The sequence below is a fragment of the Emys orbicularis genome, chromosome 1, assembly GCF_028017835.1.
Source record: "Emys orbicularis isolate rEmyOrb1 chromosome 1, rEmyOrb1.hap1, whole genome shotgun sequence".
Taxonomy (NCBI): Eukaryota; Metazoa; Chordata; order Testudines; family Emydidae; genus Emys; species Emys orbicularis.
Window position 1 is genome coordinate 291,178,181 of NC_088683.1, and position 27,911 is coordinate 291,206,091.

The 27,911-nt window shown below is 40.5% G+C and overlaps 1 protein-coding gene across 1 annotated transcript in view; it reads left to right on the forward strand.

The window, feature by feature from the left end:
* DACH1 (dachshund family transcription factor 1) overlaps positions 1 to 27,911 on the forward strand; it is a 432,844-nt gene that overhangs the window by 380,036 nt on the left and 24,897 nt on the right. Inside the window, exon 7 of the mRNA XM_065414734.1 lies at positions 27,254 to 27,405. Within this exon, the coding sequence (XP_065270806.1) occupies positions 27,254 to 27,405 (152 nt within the window). The remainder of the gene's footprint in view (positions 1 to 27,253; positions 27,406 to 27,911) is intronic.

The window sequence follows — 27,911 nt, forward strand, 5'->3', positions numbered from 1 at the left end:
TTAATTCATTTGGTCTGTAAGTTTACTACTGTGTGTTCTGACAGCGGCATAGCATTTCAGAGTTTCTGACTCACTACGTTTTTTCTTTGAGGGGGATTAGCTTCAGTTAATTAAATTTTGTGCTAAATTCAACTATATTACATTATTATTATTATATATTCCTGTGGTATAACAAAAATAAACTTGTATTAATGCCAATCAAGCATGAGAGGATTTTTATACGAATAGTCTTATTCTCACAAGCAACATATATTAGTTAACCTGGCTGACTACATTTTTTCTATGAATAAGTCATCAGATTTCTAAAATGGTGTTGTATTGAGAGTCCATGTGATCCAGGGTCTTTGGACTAGCAAGCTAGAGATTGTGTCCTATGGCTGAGTTTGTTGCTGACCCGCTGGGTGACTTAGGGCAAGTTACTTCACCTCTTTGTGCCTCTGTTTCCCTTTGTTTGTCTTCTTTATTTAGAGTGGAAACTTTTGGAGGGAGGGGTTGTCTCTTCTTCTGAATTTGTACAAGGCCCTGATCTTAGCTGGGGCCCTTAGGTGCTAAATAATAAGTATTCTTGCAGTAAACAGATGCATTTAATTGACCTATGAGAAGCTTTTTATTTGTTTATGGAGGCATAAGCCTGTTGACACTGGCTATGGGCCCAATCCTACCATCCCCTGTTTGTGGAAAACTCCCATGGACTTCAGCTAGAGATCCATCTGGTTAGGGAATGAAGGATCAGGGCCTTTAATGAACAAAGTCTTCATACTGCTCACTCCTCAGCTTTCTAAAGGAAACATAGTTGCAAGAACTCTGTCAATAGCACTAAGATTTATGGAGTCATCCATTAAAAACTTAGTTGAGGCCATTGAAGTAATTTTAATTGAGATTTTTGCAGCCATTTGATAAGGCTGTTTTGATCACTGTCGTTAGAGCTGGATTCCAACAATGAACATAAAACCTGTGACTAACCCACTAAGCCACCCAGTCCCTGTCATATATTGCTTAATGACCCATGCTACCAGGAGTTATTATGGCTTTCTAGTAATAATTTAAAAAAAAAATCTTTGTGGACACAAAAGACTAATATAAATTTCAAACTTAGATTTGTAAAAAGACAATCAATAAAACATACTGTGGCTATGTTTGGTTGTGGAATTTTTTATTATTATTTACAATGACGATACAGTCTTAAATCACATATATTATAAGTTAACGACTAATATTCTAACTTTGGTTGGTTAATGTTTGCAGGGCACTTACAGATGCTAGAATAATCTCTAATGTTTTTGCTCAATCTGCTCTGGAGATGGATGAAATAAATAGTTTAAACTAATTAATGTAACACCAGCTGTTACAAGTGCTTGGCAGACGTCTGTGAGTTTTGATGGGCAGAGAGCGGCTGTTGTACTTGACTTTATTTTAGTACAATGTTGATCACAGTGTAAGCTGGAATAAATGACAAGCCAAAGGAAGGAACAGAGGATGAATTCTGTGTAATGCAAAATAAATATGCCCTTTTTTATGCATTTTTTTTTTAGTTCGAGAGGATGTACAGGGAGTGTTCTAGTGTACTTTATTAAGCTATAAGTACTGTGACAACAGCTGTGCTAAACGTGCATGGCTTTGAGAAAGCTGCTAATATATTATATATATATATATATGTCCATGATCATTTACACTGTCTGGTTTTCAAAAGGTCCTATTAAATTTTAGCATATATAAGTTGTCTGGATGTATTATTATTTTCCTTCTAGTAATTAGATGCCATTAGAAAGAAAAGAGGTTGCAGTTATTTAGGACTGGAAGAGAAATGATATTCTTTTTTATTTATAGAAAGTAAAATATGTTTGCAAATATTAAATTTGATATCACTGCTATGTTTGTATCTTCCACTGGATCACAATTTATTTATTTAGTTAGTTAATTAGTTATTTTTGCACCTAAGGAACTTATGTGACTGCAGAAAATCTCAGGGTATATAGAAACATTAAGCAAAATGGAATTAATACTTTGTGATGTTGCCTTCTTTTGTGAATTCTTAGTTAAAAAGAAGAAATATGTTTCTGACAAATGTTCATTGTTTTCACATCATTTAACAGTAAGTTTAAATATCCAAATAACTTCTCTTTTAAAGTTGGAGGATAGAATAATTGTGCTGTGACAGAGAAACGATGGCTGTTATCTTTGTATGTGCTAGCATTAAGATAACAGTGTCATTGTACAGATTGTTACCCAGTGAATATGTCTAATAAGTTATTATAGCGTGCTGAGCAGATGGCAAGTATGCTCCTGAAAGAACTGATGGATGGTATATGATGTCATCAGTGAGATGACAAGGTTCACAAGGTACTTGGCCTCCAAGAATAAGTCCTAACTGGTTAGAATTCTAAATGGTGAACTTTTGTGACACTGGCTAAATGGGAAATATGTGCAATTTGTATTTCTTTATGGTAGTGTTTACCCCGTTCACTGAACTCCACATAATGGGATTTGGTCCCTGAAGACTTGGAGATATTGTTGGAAGGTTTCACCCTGTAACCTTCAGGGGATTTCAAATACAAATCTACACATCTAAACTTTAACAAAATCACAGTGAATATTATTTATGAAGTCAGGTCATATATTTTCCTTCTTTATATGCAGAAAGAATTTAGTTAAGATGTTCTATTAATTTGAACACATTATCCCAAAATAGAAAACTGCTGACTCAGTGAAAATGTGCAATGCATACAATACATTTTTTAAATTTTTATAAGAATATGTTAAAGTATATGACACTACAGTAAGGTGTCAGAGTTCATAATATTTTCTTTGTAATTTAGTTAAGTTTTGTAATAACCTATTACTTTAGACATTATGATTGCTTATTACATTATGATACAGTATGATATACTTATAACAAAACCTATTACTTATAACATCTTAACTAAGTTCTTTCTATGTACTGATCAAAAATCTATTACTTATTACACAATAAAGTGCACTATAAGTCTTTCTGTTTACTGGTGGAAAACCTAAAAAAAAAATTGCATTTTATTTTTTAAATATTACTGCTTTTTCTTCTATTCCAAATTATTATTTAGTCTTTCTCCAGACACGTATTCAATAAAATCCATAGTTTGTACAGTGAGCTATTTATGTATATTTCTATGAATAACTATAAAGCTAAACAAATCACTGTCAAAAACTAAGAGACAAAATCTGTAAATTAGAAACTAGAATTAAATATGGACGATAGGCAGAACTGTAACACACAAAGGGTAATAAACATGTTGAGTAAACTACCAGGGAAAGCAATTGAAGCAAGGAGGATAAATGAGTTCCAGAGATACCTACTGTGATTTACTTTTAGGGAGGATGCAAGTGGGGAATTTTGGGGCCTGATCTATAACCACTGAAGTCAGTACAAGTTTTGTCATTGATTTCAGTGGGAACAGGATTCATCTCATGTTCAAAAAGCAAGAAGGTGGAATTAAGATTTCTGAACATGGGGGTGATGATGTGTTGGCTCAGATGGCCCTTTCCTGTTTATTTTAAACGAAAACTTTAAAAAAAATACAATTTAGAGGCCAGATCCTTAAAATACACATAACTGAGTGTATTACTTCCTACCATAAATAATCCTTTGAAATGAATGGGAATATTCATGGTAGTAAACACTACAACTGTTAGTTTGTGTTTGCAGGATCAAACATAAAGGCTAATTATGAAAGTAAATAATTAGAACACCTGTTTGTATGTTTACTTTGAATTATTTGTGTTATTTGTTATTAACACTGACGGTTATTTTAGCTGCCTGAATATTCATTTGACAATTTAGAAGTTTTATTGGATAAACCGATGCTGTAGAAAACAAGATGAAAATTCAGATAGTATAAATCCTACACATTAAAATAATTTATTAAAATGATTACATACTCTGAGATTCTGAGTTTCAAATAATATATCGTTGTATATCAAAATTCTTCTACAGGGTGATAGCTTCCACTTGCAATAACACTTCCATAAACATGTTGTTACAAATTGCTTCCATCTTTCCTGTACAAATACTATCTATAACGAAAGTGCTGAGGACTCCTAAATTACTTTAAAATAAAAACAAAGCTTTGCGTTGAGTTGTAAATTCTATAACAATGAATTAATTTTAGAGGAATTACTATGATAATATGGATTATAATTTAGATTAACAATCATCTTTTTACCCTTTTGGCTGACTTGAAGTTTGTGGCCTAGATCTTCCAGTTCAATATAGCCCCTTTGATCCATACACCTGTTGTAACCTAGCCCATCAGCTGTTTCGTTGGTCTAGGGAAGATTAAGCCAGTGCAAGTATGATACCCTGATGGAACAATCAATATAGTGGCTCTTGTACCATTCATCTTCCCTGTTGCTAGAGTTGTAGTTGGAAGAAATAGGATGTAGCCTGGATACTCTCATAGGCGTGGGAACTAGGGGGTGAAGTGGGGTGCTGCGTATTTTTGCTGGGTCCTGGCCACTGACCCCACACCCAGAGTCCCAGTGCTGCCGGCCCGTGCCCAGGGCTCTGCTCCCAGCCCCAGCTGTGTCCCCAAACTTTTTACTTTGCACCACCTTTACCCCTGTCTGCATCCCCCCATCCTCCCAGAGCCATGGCCAGGTCCTGGCCCCAGCTCTAGGGAAAGGGGCGTGGACAGAGGCAAGGGGGGTGTGAAGTAAAAAGTTTGGGGACCACTGGCTTTCAACACCCCCATAGTAAAAAGTGTTCCAGTGCCACTGGCAACACCAATCCTTGGCTATATTTCTGGCTTACTGTTCCCATAAGAGCCTGGAATAAATTAGAGAAGCTGTCAGGTGGCTCTAACATGGCAAGGAGGAACTAGCCTGCTTAGAGCAGAACCAGTATGAAAGGAGTGCAGAAATGAGCCATAAATAATTTTTTTCCACTATCCACTGATGTGCGTACTCTCTACAGATTGGATGATCCATGGGATCTGGATCTATATATTTAAAATGGTATAAGTTCTAATAAAAGAAGACTGTCACATTTATTAGTGTCCACCTGCCAGTTAGGAAATTAAATAATATTTTGCCAAAGCATCTCAAACTATCAAATGAGTTTATAAAATAATTTGATAAATTATTCATTTGAGTTTTCTGTTTTTAATAAAAATGGAATAACAGAATCCACATCTCATAGCACACTGTCACAAAAGTATCGATTATGTGGCTAACCTATTTTCTGGGGCTGAATCATTTCTACCCAATCTGTTCTTTGTGTGTGTGTGTGTGTGTGTGTGTGTTTGTGTGTGTGTCTGAGACAGATAAAATATTAATACAAGGTAAATGAGTGTTCACTGAGCTCTCTTTGCCGTATGGCCCCTGTAGAGGCTAGAGGGCTCTGGCTAGCCTAAGCTTGCCATATGGACCTGTGGAAAAAGGTAAGTCTTTATACACAGAGCAAACCTACCATATGGACGGGGTGGAGCACTCAGAACTCTAAACACTTCTTGTACACCAGGGCCTTTTACACAAAAGAATATAAAACATATATAATACATTGCACACACAAATCATTGTAAAATGGATCAACTGTTTAGATTTAATATGATGCTTTCAATGTCCAAACTATATAAATAATCAGAGTTTATTTTGAAATAGGAAAGAGGATCATCAATCATTGACTACTGACAATTTTACATGGCCTTTAACATCTGCTGTACAGTACAATACTATGCTTAACAGTGTGTTAAGGCAAAACAGCTAAGAGCAGAGTTATGATTAAAACAAAGTTTCAAAAAGTTTGTTTTTCTCATTTTTAACTTTTCAATAATAAGTTTAGCAGTGGCTAAGTATTTATGAGGTGAGAAGTAACTGGATTTAAGAATGGATTCAGGATTCCTATATCAGAGGCCAGTTGTGATAAGGCAAACCATATAAGTAATAATTTTAGGGTCAGATCTTCTATTGGTATAAATTATGGTAGCTTCATTGACTTTCTTAGAATTACACTGATTTACGCCAGCTGAGGATCTGTTTGTTGGGGTATGTCTACACTACGAGAGTAGTTCGATTTTACTTAAATCGAATATGTGGAATCGATATTACAAAGTCGAACGTGTGTGTCCACACTAAGGACAGTAATTCGACTTTGTGAGTCCACACTAACGGGGCAAGCGTCGACGTTGGAAGCAGTGCACTGTGGGCAGCTATCCCACAGTTCCCGCAGTCCCCGCTGCCCATTGGAATTCTGGGTCGAGCCCCCAATGCCTTCTGGGGAAAAAAATGTGTTGAGGGTGCTTTTGAGTAACTGTCGTCATCCAACCGTCACTCCCGCCCTCCCTCCCTGAAAGCGCCGGCGGGAAATCAGTTCGCGCACTTTTCTGGTCAGTGACAGCGCGGACGCCACAGCACTGCGAGCATGGAGCCTGCTGCGACCATCGCTGCAGTTATGGCCGTTGTCAACACCTCGCAGCTTATCATCCACTTTTCCCAGAGGCAGATGCTGAGAAATCGGGCGAGGAGGCTACGGCAGCGCGGTGAGGACCTGAAGTCTGAGAGTGGCACAGACCTGTCACAAAGCATGGGACCCCGCGCCGAGGACATCATGGTGGCAATGGGTCATGCTGATGTTGTGGAACGGCGATTCTGGGCCCGGGAAACAAGCACGGACTGGTGGGACCGCATAGTGCTGCAGGTCTGGGATGAATCACAGTGGCTGTGAAACTTTCGCATGCGGAAGAGGACTTTCATGGAACTTTGTGAGTTGCTGTCCCCTGCCCTGAAGCGCAATGACACCCGGATGCGAGCAGCCCTGAGTGTCCAGAAGCGAGTGGCCATAGCCCTCTGGAAGCTTGCAACGCCGGACAGCTACCGGTCAGTCGTGAACCACTTTGGCGTGGGCAAATCTACCATGGGGGTTGTTGTGATGCAAGTAGCCAACGCAATCATTGAGCTACTGCTCTCAAAGGTAGTGACCCTGGGAAACGTGCAGGTCATCATAGATGGCTTCGCCGTGATGGGATTCCCAAACTGCGGTGGGGCTATAGATGGAACTCACATCCCTATCCTGGGACCGGACCACCAGGCCAGCCAGTACATTAACCGAAAGGGCTACTTTTCAATGGTGCTGCAAGCACTGGTGGACCATAGGGGACGTTTTACAAACATCAACGTCGGATGGCCGGGCAAGGTTCATGACGCTCGTGTTTTCAGGAACTCTGGTCTGTTTAGACGGCTGCAGGAAGGTATTTACTTCCCGGACCACAAAATAACTCTTGGGGATGTGGAGATGCCTATAGTCATCCTCGGGGACCCAGCCTACCCGCTAATGCCCTGGCTCATGAAGCCCTATACAGGCGCCCTGGACACTGAAAAAGAACTCTTCAACTACCGGCTGAGCAAGTGCAGAATGGTGGTGGAGTGTGCTTTTGGACGTCTCAAGGGGAGATGGAGAACCTTACTGACTCGCTGTGATCTCAGCGAAACCAATATCTCCATTGTTATTGCAGCTTGCTGTGTGCTCCACAATCTGTGTGAGAGCAAGGGGGAGACCTTTATGGCGGGGTAGGAGGTTGAGGCAAATAGCCTGGCTGCTGATTACGCCCAGCCAGACAGCCGGGCGATTAGAAGAGCCCAGCGGGACGCGCTGTGCATCCGGGAGGCTTTGAAAGCTAGGTTCCTGAGTGAGCAGGGTAACCTGTGACTATTAAGTTTGTTTACAGAGAAGCTGAACCTGCCCCCGTTTCTTTACCTAGTAAATGTTCACTATCCTCTCCAGTTACATACCCCGTTAACCCCGTTCCCCCTCTTCCAACACACGTTTAAAAATAAAATCACTTGAATTTTGTTAATGAACACCGTTTTCTTTATTACTGTTTTCTCGGTAAAGTGTTGAACCTGGGACGCAGACTGTGGTGGGGAGCGGGTGTAGTGTAGTGATGCAAAGGACGCTTCTAAACTCCAGGAATGACAGGCTCCGCAGTGGTGGACTGGTTGTTTCAACGGAGCCTGCCACCCCTCCTGTTCGGGACTCTGTGTGTGGGGGCTATGTGACTTTGTGGCAGGGGGAGGACGGTTACAGATCCCCTGCTGCGTGGCTCTGTGATCCAGGATAAGGACCGCTGCATAAGATCTCTAACCGCCCTCCCCCGCCACAAAGTCACATAGCCCCCCCGCACACAGAACATGAAAACCACCTCCCAGACTGACCAGGGTAACTAGTGACTGCAATGTGTGTGTGCCCTGCTGCTGAACCTGTCCCCGCCTCTGTACCCTGGTAAAGGTGACTGTCCTGTCCAATTACCAACCCCCTACCCCCACTTCAGACAGACTGTCCTCTAAAAGAACATGATGGAAACAGTAATTAACAGAAACGTATTTTTTATTATCAACTACACATGAAACTGGGGGATGAAACTGGGACGGGGGCTTGGGTGAGGCGGGAAGGAAAGGACTTATCAAATTTTGGGGAATGAGAGCCTTCTGGTACTTGAGCAGTCTGCAGGGGTGGAGTGAGAGTTTTCACGGACTCTGCCGCCCCTCCTTCTTGGGACTTTGGGTGAGGGGGGTATGGGACTTTGTGGCGGGGGAGGGCGGTTAGAGATAGACTGCAGCGGGGCTCTGTCCTCCTGCCTCCGGTCCTGCAGAACATCCACAAGGCGCCGGAGCGTGTCCGTTTGCTCCCTCATTAGTCCAACCAGCATTTGAGTCGCCTGCTGGTCTTCCTGCCGCCACCTCTCCTCCCGTTCCATGTGTGATCGGTGCATTTGGGACAAGTTCTCCCTCCACTGGGTCTGCTGGGCTGCCTGGGCTTGGGAGCAGCCCATAAGTTCCGAGAACATGTCCTCCCGTGTCCTCTTCTTCCTACGCCTAATCTGCGCTAGCCTCTGGGAGTGTGATGCCAGGCTAGGTCGGGAGACAGTCGCAGCTGTGGGATGGGAAAAAGGGAGTGAATTCCTCAGAAAGATAAATTTAGTTGTGAACAAAGAACATAGTCTTTCTCTGTGAACAAGACCATGCACAGCACCTATCACATGCGCACTCAGGACAAGGTCGAATTTTCGGCCTTCGCATTCAGTGCCTGGGGTCTTGCAGTGCAGATCAGAGAAGCGGGGCAGGACAGCGGAATTTGTGTAGCAGGCCGACATGGTAAGCCGTAGACTTGTGGCTGCTTAAAACTTTAATAATAGCACTGGCCTCCTTTCACGTTCAAAGCAATGCCAGTCCCTGCTGCCAGCAATCCGGCAAGCATGAACTCTGCCCCTGTCCCACCCCCTCGCGGCTGTCCCAGGGAAAGATCCCTGTATGCTGCCCCTCTCCCGCCTCCACCGCGTGGCTGTAAACCGCCGGTTACAGTTCTGTAAAGGAACAGGCAAGCAGTCCCAATACTAACATTCCCCTACCTAATTCAAAGCAGGTCACCATGAGCGACATCACTCTGATGAGGATTTCAGAGACGGAGAAAGAAAGGATGCTTCGGGAAAGCATGCAAAGACCAGGGCCGTATGCCGCCATGCTCTGCAAGGCAATGATCCCGGAGTACTTGCTTGTCTCCTGGCGCGGAAACGTTTCCTACCACGGAGGACCCAATAAGGCCGCTCTCCCCAGGAACCTGATGCAAAGGCTTTCCAATTACCTCCAGGAGAGCTTCGTGGAGATGTCCCAGGAGGATTTCTGCTCTATCCCTGGACATATAGACCGGATTTTACTGTAGCTGCACTGGCAGGGACTAAACAGTAGAGCGCCTAGGGCAAAACAATCATGCTAAACCGGACATTGTTAGATTTTTTTTTCAGTAGTTGCACTGCCAAGGACTGAAACGTGAAGCGTCTAGGGCAAACTAATCATGAAAAACCCATTGTTAATATTGTTAATATTCCTGTTCTGTTAAAAATAAATGTTTACATGTTTAAAACACTTACTGACTGATCCTTCCCCTGATTCTGTGTGCGGGTTAACGCCTGGGGACGGTTGGTAGGGGATCTCTGTAAGGGTGATGAAGAGATCCTGGCTGTCGGGGAAATCAGCGTTGTAATCGCTGTCGACTGCCTCGTCCTCCTCATCTCCTTCCTCATCTTCCCCGTCCGCTAACATGTCCGAGGAAGCGGCCGTCGACAATATCCCATCCTCAGAGTCCACGGTCAGTGGTGGGGTAGTGGTGGCGGCTGCATCTAGGATGGAATGCAGTGCCTCGTAGAAACGGGATGTCTGGGGCTGGGATCCGGAGCATCCGTTTGCCTCTTTGGTCTTCTGGTAGCCTTGTCTCAGCTCCTTGATTTTCACGCGGCACTGCGTTGCATCCCGGCTGTATCCTCTCTCTGCCATGGCTTTAGAGATCTTCTCGTAGATCTTTGCATTCCGTCTTTTCGATCGCAGCTCGGAAAGCACAGACTCATCGCCCCACACAGCGATCAGATCCAAGACTTCCCGATCAGTCCATGCTAGGGCCCTCTTTCTATTCTGGGATTGCACGGCCATCTCTGCTGGAGAGCTCTGCATCGTTGCCAGTGCTGCTGAGCTCGCCACGATGTCCAAACAGGAAATGAGATTCAAACTGCCCAGACAGGAAAAGGAATTCAAATTTTCCCGGGGCTTTTCCTGTGTGGCTGGTCAGAGCATCCGAGCTCGGACTGCTGTCCAGAGCGTCAACAGAGTGGTGCACTGTGGGATAGCTCCCGGAGCTATTACCGTCGATTTCCATCCACACCTAGCCTAATTCGACATGGCCATGTCGAATTTAGCGCTACTCCCCTCGTTGGGGAGGACTTCAGAAGTCGAATTTAAGAGACCTCTATGTCGAACTAAATAGCTTCGTGGTGTGGACGGGTGCAGAGTTAATTCGATGTAACGGTGCTAAATTCGACATAAACTCCTAGTGTAGACCAGGCCTTGGTGTCTCTTCTGTTTTGCTTTCAACAGATGTTCTCTTCCCACATAGAAGGCATAATGAAAGTGTACAGTGATGTCAATTTTCAGAGATGGGTGAGGGGGAAAGGATCCAAAATCATGGTAATTGGGGTGTTGGGGAAGCCTCTGAGACTTTAGTCACTCAAGAGTATGTTGGGGTGGCTTCCGAGACCTTATTCACTCAGTTGCCTCTGAAATCTTCTATAGTCAGTTCCCAAAAACTCAGCTTGACTTTGACCTCATTACTGAAGTTTCTTAATTGGCATACAATTAAACTACATGAAGCTGGTTAGAGTCATATGAAGAGGGTGTATACAGGATATACCACACATCCAAAGTACACAATTATCCATTAGCTTACCTACACATTTTAAAACAGACTGCCGCATGTGCCTTTTATTCTGCATCATTATCAAACACTCTACAATTGGTTCATTAATTTCTGGAAACTCCTTTTTACACAGATCATGAGCTGTTCATGCATCACACATATGCTGTCTGTTTCACATTGCTTACTCCCCTACTATCTCTTTTCTACTAACTACATATTTACAAGACTACAGGGCTACTGTAAATTCATATATTGTTCATTGTTTCATGTCCTTAATCAAAATTAACCTAAATGGGGCAGCTCTGTGATTTCAACCTTCTTGTTTCAAACCATTGTATGTTTTATGAGATGAAAGAGAGGTTAAAGGAGAGGGACATATTATGCTATTGACCACCTTTAAGCAACGCGCAGGGGGCGTTGGATGGCTGGCCGAGTGAAGGGAACAGTGCTTTATGGCTGGGGGAGAGGGAGATGAAAACTGCTGCAAAAAGGGGCAGCGTGGTCACTGACTCATCCCCTGGGAATGCAGGATTTAAAAAGGGACAGACATGCCTTGAGCCTTCCTTTTTAACCAGACTCACCCTCCCTCCCTTTTAGGTGGTAAAATACCAGGTTTAGTCAACATTACACCAGCCGCCCCCTTTTTAGGGAAGCTGGGAAGGAATTTTTCCCTTACCACCATATTGGCTTGGGTGCAGTTGGGTTTTTTTTTGCCTTCCCCACAGCGGGTTTCAGGAAGGGCTCTGTTCATGCATGGCATGACAGGCAGTAGGCCATATGTCGCAACTCATTATTTAAGTGTAGGGCAGATGTTCAGTGCAGGTATTCCATAGGAAAGGTATACAGTGACTGGATAAATGGCTTGGAAAAGGACTTAAAAAGAGGTGTTCGTTAAAGGAATGAATGGGGGGGGGGGCGGTTGGGGACTCCTATGATTGGTACAGCAGGGAGCCAATTCCCCATTCCTATATCCACCTTAATCCTTCTATGAGGGGTGGTGGTGGATGGTAAGGTCCTGGCGATGGATTTGTTGAAGGGACCTGGAGGGAAAAAGAGGGGGATCTGGTAAAAGCCCACCCCCTGGGTAATTATGGAATAAGCATGGGATTACCTGCACTGTACACTGTTATCTGCCGGGTGGTTCCAGACAATAATAAAGTTGCGGCCTGATTAAACCCATATCAAATATCTCCTGTCCTTCTTTCGGCATAGCCAGACAACAGGATTCCTATGAGGAAAAAAGGCAAGCTAGAACACATGCCTATGAGGAGTTTGCTAGAAAGTTTGTCGCATCTACATTTCTGGAAGAAAAGAACAATCAAAAAGAAAAATATTGGATCTGACTGTGATCTCTCTGATGCTGATTTTATGTGGATGTAACTCCATTGAATTGATATTCCTAGTTTACACCAGCATATGGGAGATCAGGACCATTAACATTTTTTGTTGTTTACCTCTAAAATAGGAAAACAATTCACGACTGGGTAAAATGTCACCTATTCCAGATTTACTTGGACTGAAATGTATACATATGTCCTTAAAAATAATAAAAAAATATCTACAGTCTATTCCACGATCCTACCAGCAGCATCACAAAACGTGAACATGAATCTTAAAATGTGTATATAGGGTCTGATTCTCCACTGCCTTCTCTGATTTGGTAGTGTTTTACAGTAAGGTTGCACACATATAGATGACTACACAAATTGCAAGGCTCTGGAAAATCAGGCCCATACACTTTATTTTGAAGCTGCAAAGCTAAACTGTTAAAGGCAGGGATCGGTAAACCAGACTAATTCTAAATCTAAACTATAATTGTCCCTTCTTTAGATTTACATAAGTATCCTCCCCTTCTTCCTAGACCCCCTAATCTGTTATTAAATCCACATCAGGATTTCAACAGTTTGGGTCATCTCTACACTAGTGGTTGCTATCTCCCATATTTTAGAAGGTCAAGAAATGTGCTGAGGTCAGGGAAATGGAATTTAGAATCAGGAGATCTTCTTAGGATTAGAGAGACTATGTTGTGGGACAGAAAAAGGGATTGGAGAGGTAAGAGAATGCTCAGGAGAATTGTGCATAGGGGAAGAAGTAAGGTGGAGAAAAGTGTGGCGGGGATAGAGGTGATCTGCAAAGATTTGCACACATTTTGGAGAAGAACTCAGACTTGGAGTATTCTCTGAACCTTTTGAGATTTATTGTAACTACTTAAAGCACTAGCCTTTGTAACTATTTAAACTATTTATTGTAACTAGTTAAAGCACCATCAGTGACACTGTGCTCCACTCAAATCTAGGAAAATAAATGTAAATTTTTCATCTTAGTAATTTGTGTCACTGCTTAACGCAGCCGTCATTCTCTGCTCAAAACTAGGCTGAGGACTGATATGTTGTCCGGATACTGAATAAAGTTATTATCCCTAAATATACAGTCATCTGTCCAGGTTACGGTAAAACTTGCCGGCAATTAGTATGAATTAGTTTAGACAGTAACTATCTTTGTGGTACCAAAGCTGTAAAGAGATTTCAAGTCCCACTGTGGCTATGCCTCAGTTTTCATATGCACAAATTATTTGATATCAGTTGCCATTTTAACGCTCTTTTGGGGATACATGGAGATATATAGTTTTGCTTATTGTTCCCATTAAATTATATTTGTATGCTACCTATGGAATGGCTTAAATAAAGCGAAAAAAGAATTTGCCAAATAAGAAAATTGGCACAAATTAGTGGTAAGACAACTTCAGCAAATCTGACGTTAATATGATTTATTTAGCAAAGGAACAAAACACAATTCCAGGATATTATAATATAGTACACATATAAGCAAGTACAGTTACTCACAGGCTAAATGCAGCAGTGACAGAAATAGTAGTATAATTTACATACAGGTTAGAAAACTGAAGTATGGGAAGGACTGTAATTTGCATGTTTTTATACAGGTTTCCACTTGCCTGCTGTGTAAGTTACTCTCCTTCTGTATATCTACTGAAAGCCAAATCAGTTCAGGTTACATATATGTCCCACTGATTTCTGATCCACTTATAGTACCATATACAGCAATGATGAACCTGACCTGTAAGATTTAAAAATAAAGAATGTGTTCTGATAATGATAGGTATGGTCAAGATCAAAATTTTGGTTTTCAAGATTTGGTTTCATCCTTATATATATATTCATGGCTGTAGCAATAATGAAGAGAAATACTAGTTTCTTAGAATAAGAGCATATATGTTTTTGAAATGTGCTCTCGGTCTGCTAAGTGAAGGATTATTTACCATTTTATATATTTATCTAAAAACAGCCATCTTTCTGTTGTTTCAATAAGTGACATTACAGTCACATGACAGTTTTCTTTAAATATAACAAGCTAAGCTGCAAAACGTCAATTGGCTGGTACCCACCAATTTTACAAATTCTGATGGTGTCAACTTGATTTTTTTCCATGGAGAATGAATGAACAGGTTCAGAAACAGAATTAATTAAAAAAAAAACTTGAATACAGTAGTGTTTTAGACATTAGCATTATGTCTTCATCATCTGAGAGTTGCAAGATACCAGCTGTGCTAGTCAAGAATTCCCTTCCCACCAAGGTTATGCTTGGGAAAAAAATTACTCTTTTTTTATGCTGACAATGACATAAACACCATTTTATTTGTAATATTACTCTAATTCTAAAAAATATGCAAGTTTCTTTAAACTTCATGAGGCATGTCTGGAGGTTACTTAAACCTAAAAGAAATCCTAGTTGCACTTGGTATTGCCCAATAAAATTGGGCAAAAGCTTTGTTTAATATTCTGTATGTTTTATCTCTGCATTTTGAAGTCATTGTACAAATAAAGCTAAAATGAGGAACAGAATGTGCAGCACAAAAATAAATATGCTTGCTTTGGGTATTTTTCTTGCCTAGTACCTCTGCTAGTGCAGAAGCATTGTGTATACTTATCTTTATTACTTTGAAAATGTGTTTTTTAAGTTAGTTATATAAAAATACATGATGCAGACTTTGGGACCCAGCAGCAGTCTAAAGTTTGCTGGAGCTCAGGACGTTAATTCATGCTCACACTATGTTGGCTTGGCCACTCATTCTGCAAACACGTACATACATAGTTAATGTTCAATCCAATCATGCTGGTGTCAAGTGCTCCGAAGGGGAGAGCATTCTGCTCAGCACTCAGTTAGCTTTGCCTGACAGACTAGACAGGGATAGCAGAGCACGAATCAGAACACTCAGGACTTCAGCCAAATTAGCACATGTAACAGTTGCAGCAATAACAAACTTTTTTTTCCTGAATAACCCAAATTGTGTGGTATTAATCTGAACCTGAAGACTGCTAGTATAAGAAGAGTTCAGTAACTACTGGGTCCAGTTCCCACCGCTTGCAGTTCTAGGATTTAAGATGAAGTGAAATTCTTGCCTAGAGCCTTGCATTTATTAATGTATTGTCAAGCAAATATAACAAAAACATAAGAACGTTAGATCCACCTTATTGGGTCAGATCATGGTCCATATTGGTCAGTATCCTGTCTCTGATAATGGTCCATCCTACAGCTTCGGGGGAAAGTACAGAACAGGGCAATATGGAGTGATCCATCTCTGTCTTCCACTCCCAGCTTGTAGTAGTCAGAGTTTAGGGTTGCTCAAACATGGGACTGCATCCCTGACCATCTTGGCTAATAGCCATTGATGGACCTATCCTCCATTAACTTATTCAGTTCTTTTTTCCATGTATACTTTTGACCATCACAATAGCCTCTGAATTCCATAGATTAGTTGTGCTGTCTGAAAAAGCTACTTCCTCTTGTTTGTACTAAACCTGCTGCCTGTTAATTTCATAGGGTACCCCTTGGTTTTTGTATTCTGGGAAAATAACACTTTTCTATTCACTCTTTCCACACCATTCATGATTTTATAAACCTCTATCATACCCCACCCCCAGTTGTCTTTTTTCTAAGATAAACGGTCCTAATCTTTTTAGTTCCTCTTCATATAGAAGCCATTCCATACTCTTGATTATCTTTATTGCCCTTATTTGAACCTTTTCCCAGTTCCACTAAACCCTTTTTGAGATGGGATGACCAGAGCTGGACACAGTATTCAAGGTGTGGGTGCACCAGAGATTTATATAACAACATTTTGATATTTTCTGTTTTATTTTCTATCCCTTTCCTTATAGTTCCTAATATACTGTTGGCCTTTTTGACCACTGCTGCACAGTGTGTAGAAGTTTCCAGAGAACTATCTACGGTGATTCCAAGGTCCCTTCCTTGGGTAGTAACAGCTAATTTAGAAACCATCACTGTATATATCTAGTTGGGATTATTTTTTTCAGAGTGCATTACTTTGTACTTATCAATGCTGAACTTTATCTGTCGTTTTGTTGCCCAGTCACCCAGCTTAGTGAGATCCCTTTGTAACTCTTTGCAGTCCACTTTGGACTTAACTGTCTTAAATAATGTTGTATTATCTGCAAACTTTGCCACCTGTTCACCCTCTTTTCCAGATTATTAATGAATATGTTGAACAGCACAGGTCCCAGTACAGAACCTTGCGGGACCCTCCTGTTCACTGTTCTCCATTGTGAAAACTGAACATTTACTCCTACATTGTGTTGCCTATGTTTCAATCAGTAACTGTTCCATGAGAGGACCTTCTCTCTTATCCCATGACTACTTAGTTTCCTTAAGAACCTTTGGTGAGGAAATTTTTCAAAGGCTTTCAGAAAATCCAAATATGCTGTATTGACTGGATCTATTGATTCCTCAGAGAATGCTAATAGACGGGGCGGCTCCAGGCACCAGCGCACCAAGTGCGTGCCTGGGGCAGCAAGCCACAGGGGGCAGCCTGCCAGTCGCCGTGAGGGCGGCAGTCAGGCTGCCTTCGGCGGCATGCCTGCGGGAGGTCCGCCAGTCCCGCGGTTTCGGCGGCAATTCGATGGCGGGTACGCCGAATGCGCGGGACCGGCGGACCTCCCGCAGGCATGCCGCTGAAGGCTGCCTGACTGCCATGCTTGGGGCGGCAAAATACATAGAGCCGCCCCTGCTAATAGATTTGTGAGGCACAACTTCCCTTTACAAAAGCCATGGTGGCTCTTCCCCAACATAATGTGTTCATCTATATGTCTGATAATTATGCTCTTTACTGTAGTTTCTACCAATTTGCCAGCTACTGAAGTTAGGCTCACTAGTCTTAAATTGCTAGGATCTCCTTTGGAGCCCTTTTTAAAAATCAGCATTCTGTTATCTTCCTTACAGGCATCTGGTACAGAGGCTGATTTCAGTGATAGGTTAAATACTACATTTTAATAGTATTGCAGTTTCATATTTGAATTCCTTCAGAACTCTTGGGTGAATAGCATCTGGTCCTGGTAACATATTACTGTTCAATGTATCAGTTTGTTCTAAAGCCACTTACATTAACACACCAATTTGGAACATTAGACATTTATTTCAAAATACTATTTCAGGAATTTTTCTTCTTTAAGAATTAATTATTATGAGTTACTGTGTTGTGGCTAAGATATTTGAGCTGTGTGATTATAAAATATATGTAGTGGTATCTCTTGGAACTATTGTTGACCATCAGATTGCTGACTATTTTGTCATAAAATATGTACATATTCTAAACTTAAACCATTTTTGTGTAGAATTATAAATGCACACAGAGTGGTTTTTATTATATGGATAAACAAGCCATTGCATTTTTGTTTTCTGAATGATATAATATAATACAAGCTAGGAACAAAACTGGCATTTCAGTATTAGCATTGGACAAAAATTAGTAAAAATATAAGTGTTATAATTTATTTTAAAATATTGTGAAATTATTCAGCAAATATTATCCAGCCCAGGTCTAGTCAGAAATAGAGGTTATTAAAATCTTATTTTTGAAATGGAAAATTGTATAAATTATGTTTGACTGCGAGGCCTTTTTTGGGCCATGTAAAATGAAGAATAAATTCAACTTCTTTGTAGACATAAAGCCTGAAGAAATCCTCACAGCTGGAACATCACCACTAATTACATTTCATCTTTTTGGATGCATTTTGCCAACCCCTACTATTTGTTTGTAATGATGTTATCATTAGAAGACCAGCAGTCCTTTAGCAAAACAAAAACACATTCACTATGAAGAATAATTTATATCTACTGAGCTTGTTGTCTACAAAATGTCAGTGATGTTCAAGTAGAATTCTTATAGCACAATAATAATTACATACAAAAAACTCCATTAAAAACAAAAGCATTATTAAGATTGCAAAGTCAAGCACTCAGAAGTTTGGCGATGCCAGAATTAATGCCTGTGCATCCTTAATTTGCCACTCTTATGTGTATGCATTATGATACAGTCTTTAATTACATGATCATATACTATTTTTTCCACAAGGAGTCTGGTGGCACCTTAAAGACTAACAGATTTATTTGGGCATAAGCTTTTGTGGGTAAAAACCTCACTTCTTCAGTGAAGAAGTGAGGTTTTTACCCACGAAAGCTTATGCCCAAATAAATCTGTTAGTCTTTAAGGTGCCACCAGACTCCTTGTTGTTTTTGTAGATACAGACTAACACAGCTACCCCCTGATATTTTTTCCACAGGTCTCCAGCCTCATTTAGTGCACACGATGGATGGTGCCCACTTAATGAGTGTCTATTCAATATTTTTATTTTTTTCTCCCAGTTGTTCTATATTATTTACTGCACACTATTCATACCTCTCTCTGAAGACCGAATTATTAATTTCCCATGAGTTTTATCACTATAGTATATAAGTGCTTCAGGAACTTTAATTAATTTATCTTCACAATACCCCTTTGAGGTAAGGGGTATTCCCTCCTCTCAGGTCCTTGTATCAGTATCTACCCAGCCAGTCCCAATACTCTCTCTGGGCCCCAGATCCCTGTCAGATTTGTCCCCTGCCTTACCCTCATCCCTCCCTTTGAGGTAAGGAGGTGGTATTATCCCCATTTCATAGATTGGGTGCAGAGGCAAACGTTTCTATTAATGTTGGGTGCCAAATTTGAGATGCCTATGGCCTGATTTTTCAGAGTACTTAGTATTATATACACATTATCTGTTCAAATCACAGCTCCAGTTGACTTCAGTTGCAGCTATGAGTTCTCAGTACAAATCAGCCCCAGAGTCTCAAGTCAGGCACCCACAAAATGAGGAACACACAATTAGTGACCACCTGTGAAAAGTTAGGTTTAAAGACTTGCCCAGCATCATATAGGAAATCTGTGGCAGAGACAGAGCTAGAATCCAGGTCTCCATGGCAGAATTTAACTGCCTTAATCATGAGGCCATCCTTTCTCTTCCTGCAAGTCCCTGCTTTATTTACTGCACACCTTCTAACTTCTGGAAAAAATCAGGCAGGGGTACTACAAACAACAATTGTCATCACTGGACAACCCTGATTCATTCCCACAGTACAGTCCATCTTGTGCACTGAATGAGGCAGGGGTCCCATGGAAAAATAGTATGTGATCGTGTAATTAAAGGCTATATTATAATGCACATGCCCAAAGGGACTGAAATAATACTGCACAGGCAAGCTTAATTCACAGATAGTTGCTGGCAGCAGAGGAATGTTTAAAGTCAGGAATCTTGGATTCAGTCCACATTCTGGAGGGGAGTTTTCTCTAGTGGTCACAGTGCCTTCTGTCCCTGTTCCCCTCATCCTACCTCAGTCTCCCATAGCCCTACCTCCTCCCAGGTTCTTGTCTCAGTATCTATCCAGCCAGTCCCAATACTCCCTCTGGTCCCCAGATCCCTGTCAGATCTGTCCCCTGCCTTACCCTCATCCTTCTCACACAAACTGGTCTGTAGTCCCCATCTCCTTGTCGAGCCAGTTCTAGTCTCCCCCAGTTCTTCATTCTATCAAAGTGTTCCCCTCCAGCCAGCTAGCTCCCACCAACCCTTTTCACTCACTGTCTCAGAGTCTGTCTCCTTGCCCAACCAGTCCCAGTCTCCCTTCCCCCACAACTCCCAGTCCCAGTTTCTTTGCCCAGTTAATCCCAGTTTTTATCCCCCCACACACATCCCAGTCCCAGTGTCACCAGACTCCTTGTCTCAACCAACTCCTTTCCCTCTCCTACTCCAGCTTTTATCCCCTCTGCCTACAAATCAGACAGCTTCCTCCTCCATTCTGTCTAGATGCCAGCAGGGGGTGGGGAGGTGGTCACTGAGAGCTCCTGAAAGGCAGGCTCCTGGCTCTCAGTGTACAGACTCACTCCAGCCCAGAGCAGCTGGGAGCAGCATTTATGAGAAAATCTGGCTTTGCCCACATATCCCTAGGCTGGAGCATGTTCAGTTGCTCTGTGATGATGGTACATATGTAGTTTGGTTCGTACTAGAAACTGTGAGAGACTCAAGCATGCACAGTGAGCACAGAAACTTTGGAGATTTTTGTTGACAACTCACAGTTTCTACTAAGCATGTGCAAAGTGTAATTTTTCAGAGGCTTATAACTTGGCCATATTTTGGCTCATTTTTACAGAAACCGAAAAAGCCACAATCCTGATACAAAGGCCACCTCTCTGCCAAATTTCAATCCCTGCTCCAAAGGGTGAGAACATTGTGGTCGTGATGGAGTCTCCATCACTGGAAATTTTTAAATCAAGATTGAATGATTTTCTAAAAGATCTGATCTAGGAATTATTTTGGAGAAGTTCTGTGGCCTGTGTTATACAGGAGATCCGACTCAATGATCCCAATGGCCCTTTCAAGCCTTGGAATCTATGAATCTAGGATTGTTAAAAAAAAATATTTCCAGGATATTTTAAAATGGATAAAACAATGTATCTCCCCCTAGTCTCATTATTGGAAATGGCCAATCCATTTTGGTTGAAATTTTCCCAAAACAGTCATACCATGGTACATATCTGCAATAGAAAATTGCAGCCCATACTGTTAAAGTATGGCAAGGTTCTAAGCAACTGAAAACAGGGTCTTAAAATGGGAAGTGTTGGGCAACCTTAGTAGGCAGTGCCACGAGCCTGCCTATAATACTGTCTCTAGAATGGACAGATAGGGCTAAATTTTCAACTTCTTTTCTCCTTTTGTAGTTATTTATACATGTGCAAAGTATATGCAAAATGCTGTCCTTGGTGTAAATTAGTGAAGAATTCTGATTTGGTAGAGCACCTAGTACCTACTTTGTACAAGTGCAGAGGACAGCACAAGATACAAAGCTGAGGAGATCAAGTCACAGTATGCAATATGCCCATCTAGAAAATATATTCATGGCTTCTCTGGTTCTTTCAATGTCTTCTTTTCTATTTGTATTTGCATTCCATCACTGGTGAGTTCCAATTCAGTAAGCCCTCAAGCAAGCATGGCAGGCCAAGAAATAGATTTTTGTGGGCAGCATGTTCCCCTCAGGATGTAACTTGCACATTCATAAAGAAGCAGCTAATAGTAAAAGTAGGCCAACCTTTTAGAAAAGTTACAGTAACAAAAAGCATTGAGTCAATGCATCAGTTGTATAATTGCTCATCTTCCCATTTTTCTAGGAGATGTCACATTTGTGAGTTTTCATGCAGCCTCCTGTTCATTTCAGAATATTTGGCACTTCTGATCAGTTGTGCGTAGCTGAGACAGTGAGACCAGAATGTAAATTTATTTATGATGTTTGGATACAGGGGCAGATCAGTAGATCAAAACTGACAGAAGGCCCAATGTTCAGCCAGAGGTAACACCACCATTCTTATTCTCCTATATTGCTTTCCCCTGTTCCCATGGTCACCTGAGTGAAGTGCTGATGCTGACTGTCTATGATTATACTAAAGCCAAGGTTTTGGAGACCAGACAATCAGAGATTGCCTTTTGAGGAAAGTGTCATGGTCAGGAACGTTTTTGTTTTTGGGTAGACAACATTTTGGTGGATCAGTTGGATCAGTACATACAACCTAATTAGTTTAAACAGATTGTCCACAATTTGAAGAGAAGGGCTGAAATTAAATCTCTAGATCTGAGCATGTCTAATGTTCGGAAAGTTCAGATGTGGATCCAGAACCAAAGTTTGCAGCTTGTATCCATCTGTAGTGAAACAGGTTCCTAAACTCTTAACATGTATATGGAAAACCATACTAAATAAAACCATACTAAATAAAACAGGATACATTGTTATGCAAAAACATAAAAAGCAGATTTATATTTTGAAAGAATGAGCCCTGCTTCAGCAATTAAGCTGAGCCGTATATGGCAATCCTAAGAACGGTTAAGTTTTAAACATTGCATTGTGAAACAGAAAAGTATTAAAAGTAAGTGATTATGGAAATGCAATGCCCAGTATGGTATTTTATGTAGCTGATTATATCTCTCACTCTCAAAGTCTGACCATTTCAGTGTTGTCTAATTTGGTGACAATGCTGAAGTTGCCATGCTTGCATTTAAGGATACAAACAAGAGAGTAGCTGCCACTATTCATCTGTTATTATTTGAATAAATATCACAGCTTCCTGGATGAATGTTTCTGTGCTAATTGGTGAGAGAAAATAAAGCAGAATGGCAGTAAACCAAATGCAGTACAAAATGCTGATTGTTATATCTGGCCAAAACCGGCTGTTGTCAGATTAAAAACTGATTTGAACAAAACCACATGAATTTTCAAAACATAGAAAAAGTGATTAAACAAGAAAATGTCTCTTAAAAGTGTGTGTGTACAGATATTTTAAAAACAGGTGATGTTAGTTACACATAGTAAGTGGGTGAATGAAATGAGCCTACAGTTGTGTAACTTATATACCAGTGGCCAGATTCCTTGTACAGGCCCACAGGCAGAAGCAGCTTGTGCTATCTCTAGTCTTGTGTTGATTTATACTGGTTCAGTTCTTAGCACAAGCCTGAGGGCTGCTCTAACTTGCCCTGCTGTGGCCATGGACCCTAAAGAGGCACGGAAGCAACACAGAATCTTGGAGGGTTCCAGATTGCTCCACTTTTCCTTCTGCCCCTGACACAATGCCTGGCTCACCCCAGAACTTCTCTGGTGGGTGCAGGCCAGGAAAGCAGATGTGTGGCTCTTGCAAAGGCATTCTTGTGTTGGGGATGTGTCCCAGATGGTGGATTGAGGGCACTTATAGTCCTTTGCGTCTGTTTGCAGGATCGGTTCCTCATTTTACATCACATAGCTGTCAGCAGAAGAGTATACGTTCGCTTTAAAATGGTGGGTTAATGATTTTTGAGAAACAAGGTTACATCATTGCATCGTGATGAGGGGGCCTGCAGGACTAAAAGATTTTTTAAATACTTTAATAGCAGGGGTCATATTATTTTGCTACTAAGAGATGCAGTTATGTTTTAATTGGCTAATGTTTACAGTGTGGTTTTGCTTAAAAACACATTTTTTTCAAGATTCTCTCAATCATTGCTTATCTCACATCCACAAATATCCATGCTTCCTGTGTATAGTATGTACATTTGCTCTATTTCAAACATACTCACACTGAAAGTTTATTTCACATGGGACATCAAGAAAACAAAGTCACATTAGTCTGTTTTTTCCCTCAGTTAAAGTTACATTAAAATAAGTTCATAGTGAGTTCAGCTCTCTAGTCCTACCTTTCAATGTAAAACTGATATTGTTATTTATTAGAAAGTTGGTGCTTGGACATTACTGAGAACTAATACATTTCATATAGTTGTAAATCTTTTCGAGTATTTTGAATATTGGGAAACTGCCTAACAATTCTAAGAAAACCTTTGCAAAGTAGGGTGACCAGACAGCAAATGTGAAAAATTGGGACGGGGGTGGGGGGGTAATAGGTGCCTATATAAGAAAAAGACCCCAAAATCAGGACTGTCCCTATAAAATTGGGACATCTGGTCACCCTATTGCAAACTCATCTTGCTATGACCATACAAATTACAGAGAGCTTTAAAATATATAAAAACTATTATCCATTGTGTTTTGGTTAGCAATGTAATAACGTTACAGAGAAGTTACAATCTATGGCCCTGGATATGGAACCTCCAGTGAAGCCTGTGTAGGGGCAGGGTAGTCTGCATTTGTAGGGAACACCATATATTTCAACAGGAAAAGGGCCTAAGCCTTTCAGTGGATCATTTGTGCATATTGTTTTAATATGTTTGTACATTTCTAGAATCAAAACTATTAATTAGAGTCCATACAGTTTTAGTTAGTATAAATGGTTCCTGGCCCACCTTCCTGACATGGGTAGAAACATACTACATTGTATCCTTTTTAAAAAAAAAGTTATGTTATTTATTGTGCTGCACAGTTTTGGGGAGGAGCAGGAATAGTTAGGGCCAGATCTTGCTTGGCATATAATGGAGGTAGTCCCAGTGACCTCGGTGGGACTGCTCATCTGAGCCACATTTTACCCTTAAAACAGAATGAACTGACTAAAAAATAAGAAAATAATATATAAATAATACACATTTTAAATTAGGATTAAACAAATGCTGAGAGTTTTGTAAATTATTTTTGCACTGTAATATTGATTGGGCAACGCCCAAGTTTGCAATTGAAAAAGAATTTCTTCAGCAATACAAGTAAGAAAAAAGTGGGTCTGAAAACTTGTGCTTGTATGAGACTTTGATTAGCCTTTATCAATATATTGTATAGACACTTTTTGATTTTTTTCTTTACATTATCAAATTAAATTATCTATTCAGACAGGAATTTGGAACAAATATGCTGTAATAATTGTTCATAACCGGAAAGAATCTGTGGAGAAAAACTGACCTGTGTGTGGTCACTGCTCCATAAATTCTTACAGCATTGTATTCAGTTTCAATATCTAGTTTACTTTTTCTAATGAAGTGGGTGACTATTTCTAGAATATAGTAAAGGTGGTGGGCAATAGAAATTTTCCAGATTTAGGGCCAAGCCCTCAATGCAGTTCCCACCAAGTAGCGGGGAAGATGCATGGGATGGTGGAGGGAGAAGAAAGAAGGGAGGAAAGGGGAAGCATACATCCACAGAGCACCTGCTACAGAGCCTACTTTAGTTCTATAGGAGTTGTATGGTTAACGATTCAAAAATCTGCAGCTAGCTTTTCATACCTGTCTGTGACGTGGTTGGAAAACACGTAGAAATATTGATCAGTTGCAAAATCTTGTGTGACTCTCAACTGTTGAAAGCTTTCCTTTTGGCCATCACCAATATGTCATACACAGTCACATTGTGCAGGCTGTAGGATGATACCGTAAAGGGAAGATATCATTTGCTCCCTGCATTTGCACAGGGAGTGAAGGCATAAGGCTCCCTCTTACTCCCATGTGTAGGTTGCTTCCATTACGAGTCATGCACAGCAGGGAGAGTAATCTCCATATGACCACTAATCCCTACTCTGCGTGGGTAGGCAGGAGAGAGTATGCAGGGGTATGCAATGGGTAAAACCTTGTGTCCACCCCCTCAAAGTACTGGCTGGCACACTTGAACTGGTATGGAGGTAGAAAGAAATCTGCACCTGATAACGGCTGACACAGATTATTTTCTTCTGGAGCAAGGGGGAAACCAAGGAACAAATTTTTACTTTCTTTGTTGGTTTGCCCCAAGGCCAGTACAGCCTTTCTATTGTAATATTACCGTTTAGTTCTTCGTTATGTGTACATAAGAAAATAAAGTCCCCACTTCTTCACCAAATCATTATAGACATAATGAGTACCAGAACTTTATGCAATGCAATTTCCAATGCATATGCTAGTATATGTTTAGTGGTGAAAAAATGACTCTGCTGTCTTGAAACTAAAATTAAGTACAACACAAGGAAAAATGCACGTATATTTATCTTTATATGAAGAAGGGCAGATCTGACAGACCCTTCCACAGTCAGATTATTATGCAAAGATCTGCAAAAGGTCAGTATCAGGAGTAAGTTCCTTTGCCTTTATATAGTATAGAGCAGTGATGGGCAACCTGCGGCCCATAGGCCACACGTGGCCTATTAGGGTAATCCACTGGCAGGCCGCGAGACAATGTTTACGCAGGCATGGCCGCCCGCTGCTCCCAGTAGCCGCAGTTCGCCATTCCCAGCCAATGGGAGCTGTGGGAAGTGGGCTCACCACTGGTATAGAAATTCATCAATATGTTTAGGTTAATTTGTATGAGGATTTTCAATAGGGTATAATCAAGCCCTTAGTAAGTATAATTTATAAGGACAGATTTTTTTCTCCTAGAGGGGCAAGATAAATGCTTGGTGTAATAAAATTGGCCCAATATCTGTAACGTATCAACAGTAGAATATTAAAATTTCAAACTGTGAAAGAATATTTGACTATTGAAGTGCCTGTTAAATATTGTTTTGCATCTGTTCCTGTTTTATCGACTCACAGATTATCAGAAAAAATTTAACCGTAAAAGTATTCTAGCTGTGGCCCTTTTTCCCATTGTGATGTCACAAATAATCAGTTCTTATTATTACAAAGATTTTATTGAGAAGTCCAGCACTAATTGTTAAAAGATGCCCATGTTTAAAAAAATGATTGTAACCATACTATTAATTTCAGTTATTGTTTAGAGTAAGTTTGAATTGCAGGAATCAGGTGTATTTTCCTTGTTAAAAATGCATGAAGGATTGTAGTTTTGCCCTGTTTTGCAGGATCTTTAAAGTCACATATGTATCTGTCACGAGTAAGAAGAGTTAACTGTATGGGTAGGCTGCCTGTATTCAAATCCTACTCGTATACACAATATATGTCATGCTTGAAAATATTCTATTGTCAATCCAAATAGAAAACAAACTAAAATGAGATAATTTGGAAGGTGCCTATAAAGTCAGTCTGAATATATTATCATAAGTATATGTGAGATAATATTTGTTTTAAAAAGATTCTATGGCACTGTAAACTCAGTCTCATTAGAGACTGCATTTAAAAGGCTTATAAAGTTACTCATTAATGTTATCTTGTTGTATCTCCACAGCTTTTTCATTAAAGAAAATTCAGCAGAAAGCATTTTCTCCTGATAGCAGGAACCAATTTGCAATAAATGTTCTGGAAACCACTAGGGAAGCCATTACTGAGGTCTAATAAAAACAGACAAGCGTAACTTGTTCTATATTTTTGTTTCAATCACATACAGATGAGACCCCGCTCTCCACACCAACCGCAAGAGACAGCCTTGACAAACTTTCTCTAACTGGGCATGGGCAACCACTACCTCCAGGTTTTCCATCTCCTTTTCTATTCCCTGATGGATTGTCCTCCATAGAGACCCTCCTGACTAACATCCAGGTAGGCCTTTCTATAGATCAGCTTATGGGGATGGAGACAGATTTGTCTAAATTAATACAGCCATTTTAGCGTAATCAGTTCTTAAGATTATTTGAATCAACTAATTTACTGAAACTTTGTAGTAATTTAGGTTTTAAAGGAACCACAACAGTCAAATGATCTTAGAAACTGTCAGATACAGTACATGAAAATACAGATTGTATATGAAACCACAGCAGAGACTTAGATGAAAGTGACATTGGTATTTTTAAAGTTATTCATCTTAAATGCCGGGTTTTTTACAGGCTAATGAGATGTATTTTACTGTTTAAGTTTATCTCTTTTACTAAATAGACAAAAACTTCTTTAATAAATATTTACTTCAAACTGCTGGAGTGTCAAGATAGAAATGACATGTTAAGCTATTTAAAATATGTCTAATATAAAAGGTATTCACAAAAATCTTTTTTTTTTTTTTTTTTTTTTTTTTTTACAAATAAGCTCATTTCCATTAATGTATTATCTTC